Source organism: Brienomyrus brachyistius, chromosome 13 (assembly GCF_023856365.1).
Source record: "Brienomyrus brachyistius isolate T26 chromosome 13, BBRACH_0.4, whole genome shotgun sequence".
In the NCBI taxonomy this organism is placed as follows: Eukaryota; Metazoa; Chordata; class Actinopteri; order Osteoglossiformes; family Mormyridae; genus Brienomyrus; species Brienomyrus brachyistius.
This window is the reverse complement of record NC_064545.1, coordinates 43,201-68,030: the sequence shown is the minus strand read 5'-3', so window position 1 is coordinate 68,030 and position 24,830 is coordinate 43,201. Positions and strand designations below refer to the sequence as shown.

Sequence of the window (24,830 nt, the reverse complement as noted above, 5' to 3'; positions counted from 1 at the left end):
ACCTTGTCACTTAAAAAGTTTATTTATACACATTGCACTCGGATGTATTTATACACATTGCGGCTTTGCAGCCCCAGAGTCTGTCTTCCTGGTATGAACAACAAAGGTCAAGGTTCAGCAGCTATAATAATGTAACGCTTTGCTTAATTACAGTCACAGGCCAGAGTCGTGACACTTGGTTCTGTGCTGTAGTCTACAGCAAACCCATCAGACTCCCCAAGCTGCAGTGCTAATCTCACTTCCTCTGTGTGAGGACAGGGTACAGCCATGCTAGTTATCACCTGCGGACATTTCTGCTACTGGGCACAGATGTCCCAAGGTGATATTACGCGACATAAATACCAACCGAAGAATCGGCCTAGATGTCTGATTAGGAAACAAGGAGAAAACAATAAAACGGATAAAGTAATGGAAATAAAGGAGATGAACGAGAATGTCAGTCAGATTGTGGTTTTTTTTTATGATAGCATCGTTCTGGCTCTTTTGTGTGGTCACATCAAATCTTCAAATGTCACTAATACTACAATCGGGACTCTCATTAATCACAGTGACAGAATTTTTTTTAACAACTGGCAAAACAATTGTCTTTTTCCCATCCTGTGAACATTGTGTCCTACTTTCAAATATTACTCATATGTGAGAAATCCATATTATTTACAGAAGCTGCAAAGACACTCCCAGTCACCTGAGGGTAAATCTTCAAGGTGTTTTCTTTTTGTGAATGAGAACATATCTCTGTCTCACCCCAGCTTCCTCTCTTTTTGGAATGTCTGTATCAGTGGGCGTTGGACAGTAGCTTTGCCTGCTGGCTGATTCTCCTCATGATCTATGGAAGGGAGAAGAAGAGAAGCCGTCTTATCTCTCAGTCTGTGGCTCGGAACCTGCGCTCCACACCTTCACCGCCGCATTCAGTGCCCGCCTGCCCACCCTCCCGCCACACAGGAAGCAATTGCTGCGACTGTGCCCCCCACCCCCCCCAGCAGCTCTAGCTTCTCACGGCAGCACATCAGCCTTTCGTCAGAACTCGCGGGAGCCAAGCAGGAGTGCAGGAGGGGTGTGTGTAGCTCAGTGTGGGTGTGTGTCGGTGAGGTGTGTGGTGAGAGATGAACAGTGTTCATGAGCGGGGGGGGTGGGGTGGATACTTACTGCCTGTTTCTACAGAAACCTTAGATAGCTTTTTCAATACAATATTGCTGTTTGTGAAGACTTATTTTGGGGGGGGGGGGGGGTGGGGGTGGGTAGCCGCTTGCAGGCTCTCTGCATTTGCATACATAGAAAAACATGTAAAAATCTATGAGTCACATGAAGGTTAACATATTTATACTTAATAAATTATTGAAATATCACAAAAAAATTCAACTCAGAATGGACTGTGATGCATTTATAAACGGCAAAACATTACTATACATGAATATCTCTGTTATTTTTCAGAAAAGGCATTTGTGAGTCCTAAATATCTAAAAATATTATAAATGCCTCATAACAGACCAGCACATTAATAAAAAAAGCATCCCTCAATCATAAATCCTGTGTTCAGGCGAACTAGTGTTTGACTAACTTATGGGTATAGCACATTTTCTTTAAAGTGTAAGTCAGTACATTAATTACATTTCCCAAGCCGTATTCCAGGGTCATGCCATTTTTCCAGTGGCAGGATATTCCGAATGCAATGCACTTAATACTGCACCGTTGATAATATCACAGTCACTTAAAAAAACATCTATGGAAGTTTTATACATTGCGTGAACGGTCCAGGTTGTAACAAGTCGAAAAGTGTTTTACAAGTAGTCAAGCCTGACAAATGTCTCTCAAGGATTATAAACTCATTTTTTGTATATATACAGTTGGTTAGTGCTGTGTACATTCAAGCCGACGCGGAGAACACAGCCAGTGTAGCCAGCTGGCAGACAACAAAGGAAGAGAGCAGAGATTCCACTTTGGCGGTCTCTGATATTTGAGCAGTTTAAGGAGCAATCACTGCTTTTTCATATCAGACTAAGTTTTTCTTTTCTCAGCGAGTTTCTTTACCCTTTTCCCCGCTTTTTTCTAGATTTTGCAGATTCTATTTCCTTATGTGGATTTGATTTGAATGTAATACTAGGTTTGGTCTACAAGCAGGAGCAAGAGGGAATACAAGATGTAATTAAACTTTTTTTTTTACACCCTTTGTAAATGATATATGAATCTAGTAGCTGAAAACGATTTTTTCTTTGCTGCTGTTACCCCCCCCAACCCAAAGTGGCACACCCCCCCCTCCCCCCCAAGAAAATTAGGCCTGGCCCAGCCACATAATTTAGGCAATGCTGTAGATTTCCCTGAATACCAACCGCTCAGCCGCCTGCTGTCGTTTTGACTGTGATGATATCAGACACTCACCTCCACCTCGTTATCTTGCCGGTGAGGATTAAAGAAGGATAGAGGTGGGTAGGGCTGTTTGTGCCAGTGGACACAATTAGGATTCTTGTCCTGGTGCAGTCAGAAAAAAAGTACCAAATTTAACCTTGAGGGCACAATTACTAAGGCTGAACCCTCCAGGGCCTGCAGGTTATCTGCAGGTAAAGGTACCTTTTACAGAAACGCACTCTGAGGAACATTTTTGCAGCTTTGAGGGTATATTAGCCTCCGGGAATAGGTTCCGGACCCCCCTCAACCCTGAATAGACCAAGCAGTTACAGAAAATGACTGAATGAATGAATGGGGGTACATTAATGTAGTTTGTACCTTGGGGAACAACACTGTACTAGGGCTGCACCCTCTTTTCTGACAGCGTGTGGGTGATGAACAAGGTGCAATGAGGAACCTTTTTCATCCATGTATGCTTCTAATGAAAATACTCCGGTCACAGAGCACATAACCCTTCAACCCGGAGATGTTAACCACTCGTGACTGTCAACAAGCAGACATCTCACATGCCAACCTGAAGACATAATTACTGCACACTTTCCCGAAAAGGCAGGAAACACAGGCTCCAAGGCATTCTTCAGAACTTCTCTGTGTTCTTCATGTAACATCTCAACATGTCAAAACAACCAAGAGCAGCACAACTGCACGTAACTGGTCAAAGGAGGGACCTTCTCCCCTCCTTAATGAAAAGCAAGAAGAGTCCAATGTTGTCATCTTTCTCAGTCACCCCCCTCCCCTTCCCACATTAAGGTGACTGGTTCTTGTGGCTTGTCTCCAAAACAGAAAAAAGTGCCTGTTTTTCAGTTTTACATGACAGTTAATTGGACCGCTGGTGTCATGGATTAACTACCGTTGCAGAACACGTTTCTGCGTGTTTGTGGAATTCAGAAATTCACACCTGCATAAATGTGCATCTTATTTTATGGAGACATTTTATTATTAGTTTATGTAACGTATTGTTTAGTTGTAACGCGAATCTATGATTTATCCTGTATGATTTATCATTCAGGTGACTGTTATATATTCTACGTGAAAAGCTCTTTAATTTTGGGAAAATGAGCCGTAGTAAACGCTTATTTGCGTACTGGATGAGGAAAATGCCAAACAAGCCCATTGTACCGTACCTTAAGTGCAAAAATGCAAACATCTGGTTAGATGGAAATCACTTATGTCCTTATAAACATCGATGTTAAATGGAAAATGTCGAAGGGGAAAATATAGAACAAGTAAAAGTACTCACAAAATATTTTCTCTAGTATACTAAGTTTCATTATACGCCTTTATTAATAGGAATAGTAATTAATTTTTGCCATATAAGTGAAAGACTAAAATACAGATTAATCACTGACAGTAAAAAATAATGTTGGCCTGTATGAAATGACACCAAAAACGGAATAATTGCGAAGCGGTGAAACGTTTAAAAAAAATTTAAATTAACATAACGTGATAGGTGCAAATAAAGATAAAAAGGATTTCTTGAGAATGCCGCCTGCCACAAGCCAGATGGAGTGCTCAGATTTATGGAGATGAAGGAGATCTCCTCACGCAAGCAGAGCGGCACCGTGACCGGAGGCGACGCAGTTTCCCCAAAAACTCTCTCTCTCTCCTGTCCCACACTACTGGATCACAACACGCTACTCTGTGTATAAAAAGCATAGCGTGGAACCTCAGTCCCGCAGGCTAGGTGAGTTTACACAACCTCTGCCAGTTGGCACCCCTAAAGGGGTAACTGGAAAAGGCAAGGCAGAGGTCAACCCATATTTTTTATGCAAACCTGCAGTACAAACCCGCCCCCCCACTAAAAACAGTGCAATACTTAAAATAAGCCTGCGACTTTATCAATAATGCTATGCTCCATGTGCTATAATACTGTAGTACTGGTGTGAGGTGTCATGATTTCTTTGGTATTTACAGTGAGTTTCGAGTGCATAGGTGTCAGAGGTGGCATGTTCAGGTTCAGGAAGTACAAATCCAGACCAAGATTTTGTTTCAACTAACCAGTTGAGTATAAAGTGTTACTTTCACAGAGTATTCAGTTGGTTGGTTGAAACAAAATCTTGGTCTGGATTTGTACTCTCTGAACCTGAACTTTCCACCTCTGATATGTGTGAACAGCTGCTCTTGGTCGTGGAGAAGCGCTTTTTATCAGAGCAGAGTTATGGAGGATAGTGAATTAAGGATGATCTGGTGACCTACAGATGACTACCAGACTACTGGCAGTGATTGATTTAAATTAGCGTTAAACGTTTGAACCTTTACCCTGCAAACAGCCAACTCCCTAAGTTATAACATCTGTAAAACCATTTAAACAGCAGTCGTACATAACATGCAAAAGAAATCTGAAATTTGGTTTTGTTAATTCAAATCCAAACCTATTGCAAGCTTGTTGTAATGATTTTTGATTAATAAAATGAAATGGCTTTGTTGAACAATTATATGAGACAGACTTTTATAATCCATATCTTTTATGTGAACCTTTCATGGGATGACTGTGAATTAAACACTACATAATTAAAATTTAAATTTAAACTAAGACACAATAGTTATTCATACTTTGAATAACTTGATTATGGTTCATTTATTAGTTGATTGATTTTGACTTTATGATGGGGTTTTACAGATCTCAGTGCCAGCTCAGCGAAGCTGTACGTGGATGTCAACATGGCTGGTACCAGGTGAAGAATAAAAAGAGCCTTGACCTTTGTCCCAGCCCTTTGATGGCAGCTGCTTGTCCATCTGCATCAGCCAGGGTCTGGGGTTAGAGTCACATCTGCATGCAACACACTGCCCTAGCTGACCTGCGTATACTTTACAAAAGTCTTAGGCAGTCAAAGAAGATGATGTTTAAGTGATCTTCATGTTGATGTAAATCTGTGATATTTTGTCTGTGAGAGTGTGTCAGCCTAGCCATTTCTAAACTTCTCCTAAGGTCACAAAAGGACTTTCAGCAACCATCCAATACACCCATGTATGTTTTGTACTCGAACACGAGGACACCTGATATGGCTAATTAGTTATATGGCTAATCAATATTCCAGCCACATCGTTCAATTCCGATATTTTTGTGCTCAGATCGGATTTGTCTATCTTAACGGTTCACATTCATAACTACAAGTATCTGACTAATGAGAACGCATCGGTCCTTCAAAGGGTCACGCATGCGCACATTGATACGTTTTTACTCGAGTCAACTACATCGCCAACAACAAAAAACGTCATATCTGTGGGACGACTCATGGCATTAAAATGGAGGCATCGGTAGCTCACGCATATATCGCACTTTGTTCTGGAGGACGACAAACAGTGAATCAGCTGTACATGAGGAGGGCGAAAAGGATAAAAAAAAACCAAGCGGCTACCTTTTTCTGTTTTCCCAGTTATTGCTGGAACTCCTGCACCAAGAGATGTGTGGGTGCATCAGCCGGTGCAGGCTAATGATGTCAGCGCATGCGTATAAGCAAAAAGCCACATGAATTCCGATCTGAGCGTTCACATTCAGGTCGCATGGCCGCGAGTCGGATACGTATCCGATTTAGTACCACATATGAAAGTGACACAAATCTGATTTCAAAAAGTCAGATTTGCGTGTCCTCACCGCCCTGAAAAGATCAGATCTGTGTCACATTAAGGCAAAAAAATCCGATTTGAGTCACTTAAGCATGGCAGTGTGAACGTAGCCTTACGAAGTCTGTGACCTGAAGCAGTGTTCATCTAGCCATCCAACATATCAGGGAATTTCTAAAGAACAAAAGAAATTCCTGTTAGTATTTCTTGTGTCACTCTTAATTTGAGTATGTTCTAAAGTCAAATTGTGTTATTTGTTCTGTGGAAATACACATTTAGCACCTTAGATAAATAGCTTTAAACATTTCCTTTGGCTGCCAAAGACTTTTGCACAGCACTGCATGCATTGTGCTGAGCCAAACACCTCCCTGGAGTGGAACAGTCATACTCATATCTAGCATAATAGCCCCCTGCTGCTGAAATTCTGGGCTTCTTGTGCCTTTCTCTATTTATATAGTATGTTGACTAATGTAAAATTTCACTACTTTTGTGCTGACACCTACAGGCAAAGTGGAAAAACTGACCCAGTATAAACAACAAAGGGGAGGTTAGATCTTACTCAACTGGAACGCATCACCCCCTTACTCACTTCCTGCTACTACTGAATGTGGCACATGTGGGGCAGTATGGTATGATGAGTGATCAGGCAGAAATTACTCTGGTGCAACATGTGCTTCCAGTGGCGTGATATGGGCACTGCTGTGTGTCAGAAACATAAACCTGGCTTAAAAGGTAACTTTAGAATCAACATGCACTACTGATTCTCTGATAAGATCCCTGATCTGTTTCTTAGCCTGAAATTTACTTAAAATTTTTATTATCTTGATCATATATTTCGACAGTGATTCCCTGGTATGTGGTTCAAACAGACACGCTTTTGCTGTGGATTTGGACATGATCTACGACACTCGACACTTCCTGAGATCCATACAATTTTGCTGGTGGGAGGCACATATATGGCCTGGCTTTATGTGAATTCAGGAAAATGGGAGGAGAGTCAGAATTTTCTAAAGCTACGACTATAAATTGACCCAATAGAGTCAGTCTGGAGACTGTAAGTTCCGTAAACAATCCTCACACCAACCAGCATGGGACACATCAAGACCGGGGGGGGGGGGGGGGGGGGGGTCTGTTACAGACTCTGACACCAAACTCTCAAAATGGAAGTACAATCTAGAAACTGTTTGGTGCCACAATAATGTATTCGAGGGAATCTGATTCACTTTCTGCATGTAAACAAACTGTATCCCTGGTCCAGGTCAAACAGATGGTCTTCCACATATTTATTTAGCGTCTTCATTTTATTAGCAAATTTGAAACTATTTACATGTTTGGCAGTACTTATCATTTTTTGATTAGCAGATGCTGTGATTTGTCACGGTCTATTTCCACTTTGGCTGTGCTCACATTAAGAGGAATATAAGAAAGGAAAAACAAAACAGGGAAATGCAAACGTCATTAGATAAAGACACGGCGTCCTCCATGGGTCGAAGCAGGATGCCCTCTGAGGGACACTGTCTCAGTACGTGTCCACTGACCCTTTTAAGCCATCCCATTTGTTTCTGGGGAGAAGCCAGCTGTGATGCTTTATTTATGGCCAAATGTAACAGAGAAAAAACCCAGGTGCAGTGACAGCCAGTGCTATGGATAAGCTCACGGAATGGCACCTTAATAATAATAATAATAATAATAATAATAATAATGATAACAAAGAGGCACGCATTATATGCAAAAAAGGCAAATACAAATGAAGGATTATAACGCTGCTTCTTATTTCTGTGAAAATACTGTAATCCAGTCTTCCTGAGCCACAGTAATGGACTTTACATATATAATAATGCAGAAATAGAGTGTTAATGTCGCATTACAAGGGCATTATCCAAGACTTGGGCCAGATGCGCAGTGCCAGGGTGTTCATACAGATCAGCGAAAAATGCCCCAGAATTCCTAATGGTGGGATACAGACATACGGCTCGGCTCACGTGGCAATAGAACGTTTAGCTGGTCCTTGTTCATATGTGGTTACCAAAGACGGCAAAGGGTCCGTTATTGTTCCTCTATAGTCTCTCTCTGTGACCTGGCAATGATAAACTAGTGCAAAAGGTCCTCTTATCATAAGCATTTAAAATCATCAATACTGGACCATAATCCATTCACAGAGGTAATGTATAAGGGACAAAAAGTCACTTTGGCCTTCTGTTCAGGGTACTCGGGATTTACTTGACCCCCAATGTCAAGAGTTGTGCATGAGCTCCTCTTGACCCGACTCCCACTCTTCAAGACCAGAGTTGTTCTCCGGAGGTTCTGTGTCCAGAATGATGTCTCGGCGCCTCCCAAACACCTGCTCCTGTAGCTCGATGAGGTCATTGCGGATGTCTGCCATCACCAAGAGAAGGAAGTCAAAAGAGCCTGGTGGACCCTGGGGGGGGGAGATGATACGGCCAGTGGTGAGTCAGCCCATTACGGAGAAGCCCATTACGGCGTCACAGCAAAAAGAGGTTCTGGTTGCTCTTACCGCTGGCCCAGGCGGTCCAGGGGAACCCCTGTCTCCCTGTGTTTGGGACAAAGACAACATCGGTAAAAACACATGTGGAATTCAGAAGCCATGCTCTGTTTATAGGACAAGGCACCCTGAATCAGCTGGGAACCAGCCCACAAAGGCCCGTCTTCAAACATCTGGGCATGTGCAATTCACACATCCCATCTCACAATAAGAGAAATATCAGAGCTCACCAACCCAAGTAATCAACGAGGGAAAGTCCAGTTACCTTCTGTCCATCTCTTCCTGGAGCACCAGTAGGCCCCTACAAGGACAAAAAGAAGAGGTCAGAGAAGGAGAGCAATGAATGCAGATGACTGGACACCTTGGTATCCATATGAGGGCTGAGAATCAACAGCACTTTACACCTTTCTGGATGATTAAACTGACTAGAGAGTATATTAATGTTATCTGTAAAGACAGAAGACGAGGACTCTGTGGGAGTCTCACCACCGGGCCCCTGCGGCCTCTCTTGATGTGATCCAGATTTGGCGTTGGTCCCATGGGGCCCATGCTTCCACGTGGCCCCTGAGGGCCAGGGAGGCCTCTGGCTCCTGGTTCCCCTTTCTCCCCAGGTTGACCCTGTACCCCTGAGACCCCAAGAGTAAGGTCAGAGCAGCAGGGACCTTTGTGTCTGAGGTTTACGCACATGCAAAGGGAGCATACGCAAGCCGGATGCACACACCGTGGGTGCCAGGGGGGCCAGGGGGTCCGCGGAGGGCAGAGATGTTGGGCTCTTTCTGTCTGTGGGGCAGTTTGTCAGCACTGCCCTGGCCAGGTGGGAGCATCTTGAACAAACAGACACACTGATACAGTTCATTCCTGCCCTGAGACGCCCACCCCCTGTCTAACAGCACCAGACACATGTGAGCTTCATACCGCTTATTTTTAAATTAGTTAACAGTTGCTTCCACCCAAAGCAAAATACATTTTTGACAAAGCAGGACTAGTAAGTCCCTCAAACACCGGGGGGGGGTTAAGGGTCTTGTTCAGTGTCTGAACGGTGAAATCACTCTGTTAACTGAGGGATTTGAATTGTTGACTTTCTGCTCACAAGCAGTGTCCTACCCTGCTGAGTCACACACTGCCCAAATAAAGCCATGTTTTTTTTTAGCATCTATATTCTCTTTTTATTCATAATTATTAAGGATTAGGACAAAAGGACCTGTATCCCTGTGTGAAAGACCAATAGCATATAACCTGTTTTCACAGCCTGAGCTGTCCCACACGCCCCCTTGTGGGAGTCATGTGTAAATGCAGAGTGCGGGTGGCCACACCTGCCCACTGGATGCGGAGTCGCTGAGCTTCAGCCTGAGCTCGGCCAGGCTCTCTTTCATGCCGGCCACGTCCTGGCAGGTCAGCGAGCAGGAGCCGCTCGTCATCAGCCTCTCGGACTTCCCCGGGGAGCTCACTGGGCGCCAAATCCACGCACACGCACACAGAAGGGAAGCGTGAGACACACTCCTTTACGTGCAGAGGAAAAAAAAAAAAAAAAAGACACACACAAATATAGTGTCCCGCACAAATAAGGAGCCAGGTAAGCAGGCAGGCTGTGGCGCGTGTGGGCGGGTGTGGGGCTCACAGGTGTGGCTAGGCATGCAGGAGCGCTGGTCGGGGCCCAGGGTGTACCCACTGCTGCAGCGGCACTGGAAGCTGCCTGGCGTGTTTTCACAGGCCTGCTCACACACGGTGCCGCCAGACTCCTCGCACTCGTCCACGTCTGTGCCAGAGAGACAGACTGGGTCAGGTGACTTGGCTGCCGTTTTACAAATACCTGCTCCACAGTGCCGGGACATACTGGGGGTAACAAACAGAGTCGGGCCTAAAATGCGCAGGGATTTGAGGAATACATGAACGGGACGATGCATTATTTGCAGCTTGCACAAGTACAGGTGCATTGGAATGCTTCTTGTTGCATATCGCATCATGCACTCCTTTAACACATAAACATACATACACCTGCGTATGACATCTCACTCTAAATCCATAGGCATCAATATGGAGTTAGCCCCCCCCCCTTCTTCTGAGAAGCCTTTCCACAAGATTTGGGAGTGTGTCTGTGGGAATTTTTACCCTTTCATCCAGAAGAGCATTTGTGAGGTCAGGCACTGATGTTGGACGTGAAGGCCTGGCTCACAATCTCCATTTAGGTTCATCCTAAAGGTGTTTGATGGGGTTGAGGTCAGGGCTCTGTGAAGGTCAATCAAGTTCTTTCACACCAAACTCACCCAATGTCTTTATGGACCTTGTTTGTGCACTGGGGCACAGTCATGCTGGAACAGAAGAGGACCTTCCCCAAACTGTTCCCACAAAGTTAGAAGCGTGGAATTGGCCAAAATATCTTGGTACGCATATTATACGCAAGTCTTGGTATGCAGCTCCTCTGGATGAATGGGCAAAAATTCCCTCAAACACACTCCAAAATCTTGTGGAAAGGCTTCCCAGGAGAGTGGCAGCAGTTATAGCTGCAAAGGGGGGACCAACTAAATATTGCTGCCTGTGGATTTAGAATGGGGAGTCATAAAAGTTCCTGTAGGTATAATGGCCAGGTCTCCCAGTACCTTTGTCTGCATAGTGTATATATACAGCTGAGAGTGAAACCTGGGATCTAACCACAGGATCAGGCCATTTAGCCAGCACCCCTGAAGCATTCTGGGAGATTAAGAGCCTTGCACAAAGAACCAGGAGAGGGGATTTAACACCACAAAGGCAGCCTCCCCCACATCATAACCTTCCTGTATTCTCTCCTCCACTGCCTTGCCAGGAAGTGACGGAATAACCAATGGCAGTTAAACTGACTGGTGATTGGCTGTGTCTGATATCCAGGGCAATGGCGAATCATTCATGTCCCCAGTATATAATACACTGCTGTGAACACAAAGAGCTAGTTGAGGGGCACTGGAGGAAGACTGACCAAGGCAGTACGGGTGCTGGTGGCGGCGATGTCTCTCCCTGTCGAAGCGGAACCCTGGGTAGCAGGTGCAGATCACGCGTCCAAAGTTGTCTGTGCACTGCTGCTCACAGGGAGACCCTGCGCACACATCCACACCTGGGGCGAATGCACGGTCAGACACTGGTTACCTGCGTGCAGCTCTTTAGAGACTGTCCAAACTGCAAAATTATTCTCAGATCTTCACCCACAACCTTTGGCTGCTTTACTGCCCTCTTGTGGTAATGGATCATATAACCACACTGGATTTCAAGTGTTTTTTTTTTGCTCTGTAAATCTACAATATACTGCTTTTCTGTACTTTACGAAAAGCTGAGCTCCTTTATCCATTGAGATCACATGCTTCTGTGTCTACCTTGAGAGATAAGCTCACTGCTTTGATCAATATGGTGCATTTCAAATCCGCTGTATTTGTTTACCTACTTTCGGGTATGCACTGGCCCATCACAAACCTGTACCCTTCACAGCATTTCCTCCTGAAACAAAGACAAAGGCTGTCAATCAGCGTTCAGCATTGGCCAAGCGAACCACTCAGGCGTGAAGCTTGAGCAGATTATTAAAAGTCAACCAGGAAAGCTACATTAGTCATGGGATTTGGGAAAAAAAAAAGTTCTGAAGGCATTCATTGAATAAACTAGTAATGTTTGTATAAGTTTGCCACGCGCTTCGGTAACAAAAAGCATGGTTCTTTTTCCGACTGGCTCGAAGGTGAGACCAGTTGTTCTGCTGCAGTGGTTTACGGTGTAATGCAGGTTAAAGCTGCTTCACGATCAACCATCCATCTCCCTCCCTCTCCCCCTCCCTCTCTCTCTCGCTCTCTCCTTCTCTCTCTCTATCTCTCTCTCCATGCAGCATGGCTCTAATAAGGAACAGGTGTGTAAGGAACCCAGCAGGACCAGAGTGATTCACACACACAATCGATTCTTCTTAAGGGTACAAGAGCAATTTCACTCCTGGCACTCAAAGCCCAAACTCCTTGGTGCTCAGATGTTGCTCGGGTAAATCTGGGGTTGAAGGCTTTGAAGGCGACTTCTGACCTCTGAGGTGAGAACGGCATGTAATTCTGTTGATAACCTACCAGTCCTCTATTGAAGCAGGGCAAGAAAAGTAAGTGTTGTTTTTCATTTATTTGTCTGTTCCCCTACATCATTGCTCTGGAAGTGATAAAGTGATGAATTATATCGCTGGCCCAATTCCTGTCGTTTGTTTTCACACAACAAGCTTCTTCAAACCAGGCTTTGTTTTTGTTGCTATAGACTAGGTTGTGTTATCACAACCATATGGGTCTTTGGCACTGCCCGCACCAGCACGGCAGTCTCTCTAGACCCAGGTGACCGTCCTTTGTCTCCTTGCTACAGCAACCTGCCGGGGGTAAAGTGGAGTGGGGGGTTTAACGGCAGTATGTCCAAGGTAAGCAGAGCAGGAGCCCAGAAAGTACTGGATGAAAATCTGAGACATGATCCAGTGGTCAGATCTCCTTACAGGCTAGATTACATGTTTTAGTGGGAGGCCCCCATGGGGGGTGGGGGGCAGGCTCCCCCATCCTTTACTGTATTTCGCTGCTGATGATAAAATTCTCCTTCATGTATGCCAGGAACAGACAAAGAAAGGACATGCATGCATTGTAGCTCCTAATCCAAAAGACTGCATAGTCAACTAAGGATATGTCAATTCAAGATGATGCTTCACAGATAGTCCTGTGGGGGGTGCTGGGCTGGTTATAATGCTGGTATTGCTGATACTCAGACTTGGTCCCAGTGGGTGTTGGACTCCGACAGGGCTGCCCCTTGTTTGGTTCCGAGACCTCAGGATCATGTCTCTGCTTTTCGGTCCTGTTGGTCTCATCAAGCTGTGACCTCCAGCCTGCACTGGTGATCAGTACCTCTGAGTCGGATCGCCTCCTTCAGGCTGGGGGTGTGTTACTGCCTCAAGCAAAGGAGATTAAGTATCTCTGGGTCTTGTTTACAAGTGAGAGAAGAATGACGAGGGTGAGATTGGCAGCGGATCGGGTCAGCGTCAGCAATTATGTGGGTGTTGTTCCATCCTGTCGTGGTGAAGAGCGAGAGGAGCTGAAAGACAAAGCTATCGATTTACCAGTGGTTTTATGTTCCTACTCTCACCTGTGGTCACAAACTTTGGGTGATACAAGCGATGTCCTTCACAGGGTGTCTGGGCTCAGCCTTACAGATAGGGTGAGGAGATCTGGCCTTCGGAGGGACTGAAAGTAGAGTCGCTGCTCCAACACATCAAAGGGAGCCAGCTGAGGTGGTTCGAACATCTGGCTAGGATGCCTCCTGGACGCCTCCCTGGGGAGGTGCTGCAGGCATGTGCAACCAGGAGGAGGCCCCGAGGCAGACCAAGGACATGTTGGAGAGATTACACCTCTTGGCTAGACTGCAAATGCCTTAGTATTCTTACAGAGGAGGTCGCTGGGGAGAGGGAGGTCTATGCATCTTTACTTAGACTGCTGTCCCCGCAACCCAGACCTGGATAAGTGGAGAAGAATGGATGAATGGGTGGATGTAAAAGGAAAAATGAATCCACAATTTTTATAAAAGTATCATGGAAAAGAAAATGCAAGCATTTTCTACATCATCTTATCAATGAGTCTGAAGCTGCTAGCTAGAAATATGTTTGGCTGGATGCTTATCCATCATTTGTCACTTTCAGAGCAATTTATTGGTATTAGTTCACCCAGAGCTTGTCTTTGGGCTGTGGGGGGTCCTAGAGGAAACCCATAGCAACACAGGGAACATCAAACTCCTCACACAAGGAAAAGAACAGGAATCAAACACTGGAGTCACAGTGATGCAAAGTCACAGTGATGATCATGCAAGATGGATGCATGGATCGATACTACTGCTAAACGGCTTCATATTTAACCTCCACACTGAGAGAAAGACCTTGAATAGAAAGACCTTGAATAGAAAGACCTTGAATAGAGCCTAATGCAAAGAAAAACAACTTATTGGACCCAAACTCTGGTGTCAGAAACCAAGGACATCGGGCAAGCTTGATCTTCCAAACCCTGACAGAAGAGTTGATGACACTCAACGAATGGCTATGATGGTATTCAGTGTTTTCTCTGAAGAATATTATATAACCAGCAGAAGGGGAAACAGGTAAACTGAATTCAAAAGGTAACTGAAACGAAGTTTCCAAATCTTGTTTCCTTGAAACTGAATGGACCCAGTTTTGTGGCCTGTCCACACAAGCCCTTTCTGACTCCCCTGCCTCTCTTCCTCTTTTGGCCATCCCCCGCAGGCCACACCCCCGTTGGCCCTCCTGTTTGCTGCAGGTGCTTCCCCTGATGTTACAGCAGCCAGACTAAGGTCACGCCATCCCATGCTGCTGACCCATGCTTTCTGACACTTGACCTTTGCAATGCCTGCTGGGATATGCTCCTCATCTGCCAACAGAGACACGGATCGCCCAGATTCTCTTTGTTTTTGATCAGAAAGAGAGTGAAGGAACACATTTCAAGGTCATTTTCAGCTACTGTGTCACACTTTCTCATACTGCTGAGGAACATATGTTGCGGCTCAGCAGACTAAACCTTTGTGCCTTTGATCGGGAGGTTGCCCATCTGAGCCTCGGCATAATCGTCACGTCTGTGGGCCCTTGAGGAAGGCCCTTAACCCCCAGCTCCCTGGGCACCGCAAGGTGGCTGATCCTTCACTGTGACCTCCAAGCTTGCTCTCACCTCTATGGTGAAAAAAGCAACAAAGAGAATTTCCCCATGAGGATAAACAAAGTATCACTATTCTATGTCCAGAGGAGGAAATGAACTGCAGCAGTCCTTCCTAAGGAATGTTTTCCTTCAAATGTCACTGAGGTTTCCACCTCTGCACCCATAGGTAATAGTCTGACACAATGGGAAGTGCTCCAGGCCCAAAGCCTGAAAGTGATTCAGCTGAAATGTCACCCTCTATTTCAGGGGGAAATTTAATCCCCGTTCCTTCCATCTTCGGCACATTTTTTCTTTTTTTGTTTAAACAAGAACAAGAAACCTGGCCTATCCGGTTCCCCGAACTTCAAACAACATGCTGATTAAAGATTAAAACCTAAAATTTATTTTGCTAACAGCTGTTTGTCATTATATTACTATCAACAGTCTATCAATCTCATGAAACTATTCTGGAAAGAGGAAAGTAATGAAGAAAATCACTCAGATTCATTTTATTTCAAAGAAACAAAGGCCAACTGTTTAAGCAAAAACTTGTGCAAATTTTAACTTACCTAAAAACACAAACTTGAAATGCTTCATGGTGTGAACGGCTACAGGCATTGAACCAGCTATGAAATGAGCCGACTGCTTGACAGTGGAGGACTTGCTGAAGCCTGATTGGTGCAGGATTCTATCTAAATGTCACAGGACTGGCTGTCCCTCTCCCACAGGTACGATGGTCCTTGTTATGATATTTCGACTTTACGATGGGTAAATGTGTTTCAGGTTTCAGTACATTATTCAGTAAATTGCATGAGATATTCAACACTTTATTATAAAATAGGCTTTGTGTTAATGATTTTGCCCAACTGTAGGCTAATGTAAGTATTCTAAGCATGTTTAAGGTAGGCTAGGCTATGATGTGTGTTAGGTTCTGTATTAAAATGCATTTTGACCTTATAATATTTATCCCTTGCGACAGGTTTATCGGAACACAACCCCATCATAACCTGAGGAGAGGCTGTATTTTATATTTTAGTTTCAGTTCATGTTTTAGTAATTTTATTGCTAGGGATAGACCAAAAGTTAGACATATTTTATGTGTCTGATCTTTAGAGAATCCTGCCTAAATACACAGTGCAAATTATGCACTAGTGTCCTCAAAATGGGCAAAACATGTTCCAGGTTTAATTAATGGTAAGGATTGAAGATTAAAGATAAACAAATCATTACTAAGCGATATTTGAAAATGGTAACAAAAAGTATTTGATGCTTGTTTTTATTTCAGTTAGTTTCGGAAGAAATATTTATCATTTTCATGTAGTTTTTAATTTAGTAGTCTTATTTAATTTACTTTCAGTGTCCAAAAATGTTTTCTAACAGTTTTTCTTAATGATAATATCGCAAAGGAAGCATGTTCACTCGCATTTGTGACTCCAAATTATCCAATGTAAAAGTGGGCCTGAGCACTCAGAAAGCCTGCATGCCTGAACACTCTGAAAGCCCGCGTGCCTGAACACTCTGAAAGCCTGCGTGCCTGAGCACTCAGAAAGCCCGTGTGTCTGAGCACTCTGAAAGCCCGCGTGCCTGAGCACTCTGAAAGTCCGTGTGCCTGAACACTCAGAAAGCCCGCGTGCCTGAACACTCTGAAAGCCCGCGTGACTGAGCACTCTGAAAGCCCGTGTGCCTGAACACTCTGAAAGCCCGCGTGCCTGAGCACTCTGAAAGCCCGCGTGCCTGAACACTCTAAAAGCCCGCGTGCCTGAGCACTCTGAAAGCCCGCGTGCCCGAGCACTCTGAAAGCCCGTGTGTCTGAACACTCAGAAAGCCCGCGTGTCTGAGCACTCTGATATCCCGCGTGCCTGAGCACTCGGAAAGCCCGCGTGCCTGAACACTCAGAAAGCCCGCATGCCTGAGCACTCTGAAAGCCCGCGTGCCTGAGCACTCTGAAAGCCCGCGTGCCTGAGCACTCTGAAAGCTCGTGTGCCCGAGCACTCTGAAAGCTCGTGTGCCCGAGCACTCTGAAAGCCCGCGTGCCTGAGCACTCTGAAAGCCCGCGTGCCTGAGCACTCTGAAAGCCCGCGTGCCTGAGCACTCTGAAAGCCCGCGTGCCCGAGCACTCTGAAAGCCCGTGTGTCTGAACACTCAGAAAGCCCGCGTGTCTGAGCACTCTGATATCCCGCGTGCCTGAGCACTCGGAAAGCCCGCGTGCCTGAACACTCAGAAAGCCCGCATGCCTGAGCACTCTGAAAGCCCGCGTGCCTGAGCACTCTGAAAGCCCGCGTGCCTGAGCACTCTGAAAGCTCGTGTGCCCGAGCACTCTGAAAGCCCGCGTGCCTGAGCACTCTGAAAGCCCGCGTGCCTGAGCACTCTGAAAGCCCGCGTGCCTGAGCACTCTGAAAGCCCGCGTGCCCGAGCACTCTGAAAGCCCGTGTGTCTGAACACTCAGAAAGCCCGCGTGTCTGAGCACTCTGATATCCCGCGTGCCTGAGCACTCGGAAAGCCCGCGTGCCTGAACACTCAGAAAGCCCGCGTGCCTGAGCACTCTGAAAGCCCGCGTGCCTGAGCACCCTGAAAGCCCGCGTGCCTGAGCACTCTGAAAGCTCGTGTGCCTGAGCACCCTGAAGGCCTTGGCACCCCTTGGGTACCTGACGCCTTGTCGGCGAAACGCCTCATTTGAAGGCTCTTCTGCCTTAATCCGCTGTATTCTTAATGCCCCTGCCTAGCTAAAGCCCTCATTTACCCTCAGCCCTGCAGCCTGAATGCCCCCTGACATTAAATAATGCCCCTGGATAACAAAAGCCCTCATTTACCCTCAGCCCTACAGCCTGAATGCCCCCTGACATTAAATAATGCCCCTGGCTAACAAAAGCCCTCAGTTACCCTCAGCCCTACAGCCTGAATGCCCCCTGACATTAAATAATGCCCCTGGCTAACAAAAGCCCTCAGTTACCCTCAGCCCTGCGGCCTGAATGCCCCCGATATTAAATAATGCCCTTAGCTATACATTATAAAACTGAATCTTGTGCATCTGGTTCCCATTGCCTTTGCCACAGCATGACCAATGACATCAAAGCCCCCCCCCCCCCTTTGTATTTTGGGGATTTGTTTCCTGTATATTTTCCCCCTTTTTTGTTCCCGGTTTATCAGATTGATTCAATCGCAGTGAGAACTGCACAAACACCCCCCCCCACAATACATTTAAAGCTTTTTTTTTTTAAGATTGTGCTGTTGGTTTCATTAGCTCAAACATTCCTCTGCTTCCCAATGGGTAAAATACCTGGCATGTCATCATGCTGTGGAAGCCGCTTCTCCCCCAACCAGCTCTCCCTGCCCATTGCCCAGTGATTCTACGATCCCTGCCTCTTGCCATAAACTCCCCAGTCTTGGGATCGCCCACCCCTGGAACTGCCCACTGAGCATGTGCAGAAGAAGAACCAATTTAGAGGCTGTAATCCCACCTGTTCTCACTAGGGGTGGGAAGATTGGTACACCAGCATAAAACTATATGATGTGATCGCCGCAATTAGGAATGAATTCAGGATGTATTGCTTTTAACTTTGCATCAGTAACATACAATTTATGAATATATAGTTATTAGTAGAGGTGACCAATAATTTTGTACTTATTTCATATTTTGGTTGTTTCCCCACTCTAATGTGTTTTTGTATCTGTATCATAAGGAATTGCAAAGCGACATATTTGCATATTGTGTTGACTCGCATTTTGTTGAATCAAACTGTGTCGAATCGCACTGCATCACAATAGGGGTGAATCATATCATATCGCAATAGTGGCAGCTTCATGTATCTTTAACGTATCTGATCGTTGATCGTCGCCGCACAGATGCAGATACACATCCCTAGTTCTCACCGTCTCTCTATCTTTCCTTCGCTGGTCTTTCGCTGGCCGCCTCATGCGGTGCAGCATTATCAAGCTGTTCCATTTCCCTCCCTCTTCCACAATCCCGCTCCGAGACTCGTACCAGGAACCCCCCCCCCCCCCCCCCCCCCCACCCTCAAGAGCGAGGGGGAGGAAGCAGATACCAATGTGAATGCCAGAGACTTGGAACAGCCTGTGTCTGCCCCGTGAATGGGAGGTGTGGCTGTTGGTGTAAACCACACCCCCCGCGCCCCGCCCCCACCAGAGGCCGAACAGGCTCCTTGCTACTCTCTCTAGCTGTCCCTGTGAGAGACGGTTCACGGAAAACGCATGGGTGACAAAAGCATCTGTAAAAACGGCTTGATGAAGCCTCACTTTAAAAGGCTGAACAAGCAAACAATTAGATAAACTAGTTGAGCCCCCGCCGGCGCCCTGTAAGCCTCATCACTGATATTAGCAGGCAGCAGCTGCACCGGCAGATGGCCTAATGTTACGCCGCGGCAGGCGAAAGCAGCGGTCGGCACACTGGAGTAAGGCAGGCATTTCACAGGTGTCCCACTTCGCTGTGCGGCTCACCTCACTGCCTCTGGGCAGCACGAACCTGAAAACACACGCAGGCCTCAAACACAGCACCGACCCACCGTAAACACCCCTGGGTAACTAAAAAAAGATGTCACCTGACATACAGCTTTACTAAATCATACATAAGCACATAAACATTCCAGGCCAAACTCTGGCCTGTGGCTAGAACACACAGTAAGTAATATAATCTGGAACACACAGCGAATAATGTAAATATTATCGAACGTTCTGCCCAGTTTACAGTCAATACACACATCCTAGAGTGATTTTGGATTAATTCACGTCAGGGGAGAGATATGTAATTTGCGTGATAGATGCCAAATTCAGCAACACCTCCAGCAAGTACACGCGCATGCACGCACGCAAGCACACGCAAGCACACACACACACACACACACACCCACACACACAAGGCCACAAACATCATCTTCAAAATTTAAAGTAAATAAATAAAAAAGGTAATACACAATTCTCCATGCTTCTCCAAGAACAAAGCATCATGTGAGGGCCCCCAACTGGGAATCCACGAGGACAGGAATCCGGCATATGAGGGGGGGGGGGGGGGGAACAACCATTTTAAGATTTCGGAAAATCTTAGAGTCTTGGAAATGATGCTGAAAAACATTTTCTGAGGAACATTTCTGCCGTCTCAGGGGGAGAGCAGCAAGATTTGCAACTCCGCTCCAGCCAAGCTGCACACTAGAGCCCGCATGTTTTGGTTTGGAAATTCAGAGCTGCCTAGCTTAAGGGGGGGCGGGGGGGGGGGCCTCTCACCATTCCTGAAATACTTCATTCTCCTTTGGGGTGCCCCGGTGTCACTGTACTACAAAAAAAACTGACAGTCCAAAAAAACACAAGCTTTCTCATCTTTATCAAAAATGAATCGGGGCCAAGGAAGAGTCAAGGACCAAGGAGACGTTTCGACAATGGGCTCATCTGCCTTGCATCACGACGTCCCTTGGGGTATACACTGGGGGGGGGGGGGGGGGGGTGGCACCAGAGACCAGAGGAATTGCTGCACTCTTTACGATAACCAAACAGGTGAGGCTGAGGCTGAAGCGACATGGAATCCCATTGTGGGGTTTCAGCCTGCACACTATTGAACAGTAGCTGCTAGGAGGTCAAACGAGGTGATAAACCCCAGGAGATGTCTCAGGTTTTCTATAAAATAGCCTTCTATGGCCATGCTTCTTTTTCTTTGGAGTAACCGCATGTGGTGAAACAAAAAACACAACAGTGACTCAAGACACAATTCAAGTTACTGGAGGATTCACATATCTGCAGGCCAAACCACAAAAACACTCATCTCTGGATTTGCCAGCTAATCTCAGCAAACCACTGTATGACTTTTGTATTAATTTACTGCCTCGCTTCTGATGTGGCACTGCACGGGCCAAGCCGCTCTCTTGAGCATTTCTCAATATCCCTGCCATTGAGTAAAGAGCTGTGGGGATGGTTTCAAGAAAGCACAAGCGAGCCTAAGCAGCGACGATCGTGAGGAGGGAGTTCATGTGTGAGTGTTGGTGCAGCAAATGCCTTTTACAAACACAGCTGAAAAGAGTTACCATCGCGGGTCCCCAGGTCGGATTCTCTCGTCTTATCCTCATACGCTTTTCCCTGCCATTGACGGTGAGGAGAGGCTCATCTGAGGTGAGGACTGTTCGACCCACACAAAGCAGGGGAGCCAGACGGAAAATATCGAGCTGTTTTTCTTGGAACGGCATGCAGGCACCATGGACTCAGCAGGAAATGAGGATGGCGAGGACAGCTTCCCCCCACCCTCCCCAAAAACGAACTACCAGTAAGAGGAAGGAAACCCGCAATCCATGTCATAGGTCTTCACTTGTCACCTTCCCAGCTGCTGTACCATGACCCCTAGGTCAAGGCTTGAGGGAGAGGACACCGTGGAGCACTCTGACTATCAAACAGCCAAAGTCCCCGCGATGACAAAGCGTTCTCGGCCACTGTCATCACTTTGAACTGCATTCATTGCTGGCATACGAGCATGAACGTCCCACACAAAAGGGTACAACAGGCATGAGAGAGCCTGTGCGATTTAATTGCAGAAATCACATGTGAAGGCATGCCACAAACTCAATTAAAATACATTCAAATTAGTTTGACCCGGAACTAAACGACCAATTGCAATGAACCACAATGGCGTCTTACCGAAAACAGGTGAGGGTCTGGCCATTCGGTCCATGGCACGGATACTCCGCTGTCACTATTTTGTTCTCTGGACACTCATCCCTTTGTGGCAAAATAAAAGAAATGGACAAATCGATTGGATACAAAGTACTGTGCAAAAGACGTAGGCAGTCAAAGAAATGATGTTTAAATGATCTTTTTTGGTGACGTAAAATCAGCAACCATCCAACACACCCAAGTATTGTTTGACTCGACCACCCACCCCACTTCGTTTGGCTAATCAAGTTATTTAATTAATTTGTTTCATTAATAATTGAGCTGGTGGTGAAATTTACCAAATGCATAGGATGGCCGAGGTTCCCCTGAGGAGAGGTTTGGGAACTGAAAGGGCGGTGATCCAGTCATCCAGTAAGACATTGGTAAGTTTGTGGAGAATAAAAGATATTTTTCTTCATATTTTATTGTGTTTTATCTATGTTGCCTAGTAAATTGCTGAGTACTACACAACTTCAATCTCAAATAATCTCAAAAGAAAGAACCCACTTTTAAGTCAATGTAACAAAAAAATGTGTGTATTACATAACACGTTCTCCTCTTCCCCTTAAGGCCCTTTCCATTTCCATCAATTAACAGGACACAAGGCTTACAGGTGAAGGTGTCGGTGTCACAGTCAGGGTGAAGCTCCCATAAGATTGTACATCATCACCGTAATGTAGGCTCTTTAAATGTAAGTTATTAAAGTTTGCAATCTAAGGCATACATTTGGAAATGTACAATGGGTTTACACATTTTACGTAAAACAATACCACAACAGTCATATATCAAATAAAGATAAATATTGAATGGTTGCACATATCTAATCATAGATAGATATCTATGTACCAGAATTGGCGCAGGACAGCAATAAAACATAGATAGCCTTTAAGTGCATGCAGGTGTCACCTACAGTATATGGCCGGCATGGATGCAAGGCTCCTTCCCCAGTCCTAATATTGTTTTATATATATAACCATATATGTTTCAAGTCTACTATTATGTCTCAGCACATATTAAGATGCAGTCAATTGAATTTTTACATCATGTCACTCTTACTCATTGTAGAAACATTTAAAAAGAAGTTGTATTCGAATTTGGATTTCGAATTGAAATGCTTTTTAAAAGTCTCGTATAGTTGTAAGTGTTTTCCAGTGTACCGACTGCATCACTTCACTCCACTACCCCCCGGCAGGTGTAATAGCGAACCATGGCTATAAAGAACCTATTAATGTTATTATAAAATGTCGCCAGTTGTTTGTGATTTGTATTTATCTATATGCTCCTTTTCAGTGGTCTGCCAACAAGCAATTTTTTTCTAATATTAATATTAGTTTTTGCATTAACTGCGTCCGAAAGAACGACTGTAAATTAAAACGTCTCGATGTACCGCAAAGTGTAAAATAAGAACGTGACGGATGGAGTTATTGAAAATAGGATAATGCAATATTTAACTTCCAGCTTGGAACTGACATGATCGAGACGGTGGAGCGATGAAAACCATAACCACAGACCAGGAGCGACGGGGAAGCACAGCGGACAGGAGAACAAGAGCGGACGGACCGGTCGCCCTACGCGGGCGGTCTGGAGGGGCACGATTACAAACGTTACTGAAATACAGCCCTGGGGTAATGTGCAGCGAAAACATCCATTTCAAGATTTCAAAACAGGTGGAAAGCGAATGAAAGTCTTGGATGCTGGTTTTGAATTTATAAACCTTCTCTCGTTAGCTTAGATATTATAAATTTAGCCACAAATCACACCACATTTGGCAAAAATGTTTAATACCTAAGGCCGGCATTTGTGGCGAAAAATTGATAATGCTGCTGTTAAATAGGCTATTAGACTATATATATATATATATATATATATATATATATATATATATATATATATATATATATATATATATATATATATATATATATATATATATATATATAATAGGCCTATATTCGTACAATAAAGGTGTAAATAAAATCTAAGTTGTATCTTTTCCACTTCGAAGGGACATGAGGCGTTAAATACATTCTTCTTAAATTCGTCATGTTCAGCTTCTCTGAATTAGAGCTTTTTTTCTCCGAATAACAAAAATATTCGCACAAAACATGGAGCAATTCGTAATTCACCAAAATCACGCTGGGAATTTAAACTTACCTCTCACGCTCCATTTTATCCCAGATTCTGACAGCAGCAACATTAATACAGCTCGGCATCAAAATCACGTAGATTATAGAAAACCGTAAAATCTTTATATTACACATTTTGCCTAGTATGTTTTTATTATGCTGCATCCCTGTTGTAACTTTCCCCTATTTTACCTGTAAATACTGGTTGAAGTCACCGTAACACTAAACTAGAACACACGCAGCTCGGGCGCTCCATTTTGCTTTTAAACCTACAATAAAAAGACTATGAGTGCCGTTATCTGTGTCTGTAATCGTTCCTTATCTAATAAGTATGGGATCGTATATATAATTGTGCATATCTAGAAGCTCTCACTAGTGCTTAGAGCGGTTTCGTTCACTAATCCTCAGGTCGTCCTTGTCAGTATGCAGCACTTGCGTACAGCAAAAAATGAGCGTGAGTGTAAAATATCCCCGCATCCTCTGCTCCAGTCTTAAAACACCCAACCCTGCTTATCTTTCCTTCACCACTACAGCTCCGAGTGAAACTTTCAGATCTGTCCAGCTTAACATTCCAAGAAATGTGGTTTCACTTTTTTGACAGAAGTCAATTTAATGGACTTTTTTCTTTCTCTCCACCCACATATTACTCAACTTTAGAAAGTGATTAAGAAATGAAGCGATAAAGCAAAAAGGAACATAATACCGTTAAAACCACAAAGTAGGCTAATTAATCTCTTTGTAAAAAAACTTTCCCCCAACATTTTCTTTAAAATCAACTGTTACAACAGAGGGAAATGATTTTCCAATGCAGAAGTTAACGACTTCTGTCAAATTACAAAGTATTACCTGTCATCAATAACGCATGCCGTCGGTGGACATGGTATCGTAAAGATCGTAAAAAGCAAGAACGAGTTATAAAACTTAGATCACGTG

General features: G+C 44.9%; 1 protein-coding gene and 2 long non-coding RNA genes across 4 annotated transcripts; 1 reads left to right on the top strand and 2 right to left on the bottom strand.

Annotated features, from left to right (window-relative positions):
* Window positions 1-323: 323 nt before the first annotated feature.
* LOC125706471 (uncharacterized) lies at window positions 324-5,953 on the bottom strand. Its single transcript, XR_007382002.1, has 3 exons — window positions 5,763-5,953; window positions 2,377-2,466; window positions 324-826 (listed from the first exon to the last, which is right to left on the bottom strand). It is a non-coding gene; the product is annotated as an uncharacterized LOC125706471 (long non-coding RNA).
* Window positions 5,954-7,715: 1,762 nt separating this feature from the next.
* On the bottom strand, window positions 7,716-24,534 carry LOC125706497 (collagen and calcium-binding EGF domain-containing protein 1-like). 2 transcript variants are annotated; one of them, XM_048973220.1, is made up of 11 exons: window positions 23,926-24,531; window positions 21,757-21,837; window positions 11,880-11,932; window positions 11,421-11,555; window positions 10,089-10,226; window positions 9,784-9,917; window positions 9,192-9,294; window positions 8,957-9,096; window positions 8,736-8,771; window positions 8,483-8,518; window positions 7,716-8,386 (listed from the first exon to the last, which is right to left on the bottom strand). In XM_048973220.1, exons 1-11 carry the CDS (start codon window positions 24,060-24,062, stop codon window positions 8,201-8,203), a joined length of 1,179 nt encoding a protein of 392 aa, XP_048829177.1. In that variant the 5' UTR covers window positions 24,063-24,531; the 3' UTR covers window positions 7,716-8,200. The 2 variants fall into 2 exon arrangements, with proteins under 2 accessions (XP_048829177.1, XP_048829178.1); XM_048973221.1 differs by having other exon boundaries at window positions 8,215-8,386; window positions 8,705-8,771; window positions 23,926-24,534.
* LOC125706499 (uncharacterized) lies at window positions 21,833-23,560 on the top strand. The gene is made up of 3 exons (XR_007382005.1): window positions 21,833-22,154; window positions 22,342-22,462; window positions 23,230-23,560. It is a non-coding gene; the product is annotated as an uncharacterized LOC125706499 (long non-coding RNA).
* Window positions 24,535-24,830: the final 296 nt, after the last annotated feature.

What these genes read in the sequence shown, in the direction of transcription:
- LOC125706497 (XM_048973220.1), bottom strand. Translation starts at nt 24,062, where the DNA reads ATGCAGCATAATAAAAACATACTAGGCAAAATGTGTAATATAAAGATT. An exon ending in TGGCCCCCCTGGCACCCACG is followed by an intron (nt 9,097 to 9,191) that starts GTGTGTGCATCC and finishes TTGGGGTCTCAG; the next exon opens with GGGTACAGGGTCAACCTGGG. An exon ending in GAGGCCGCAGGGGCCCGGTG is followed by an intron (nt 8,772 to 8,956) that starts GTGAGACTCCCA and finishes TTGTCCTTGTAG; the next exon opens with GGGCCTACTGGTGCTCCAGG.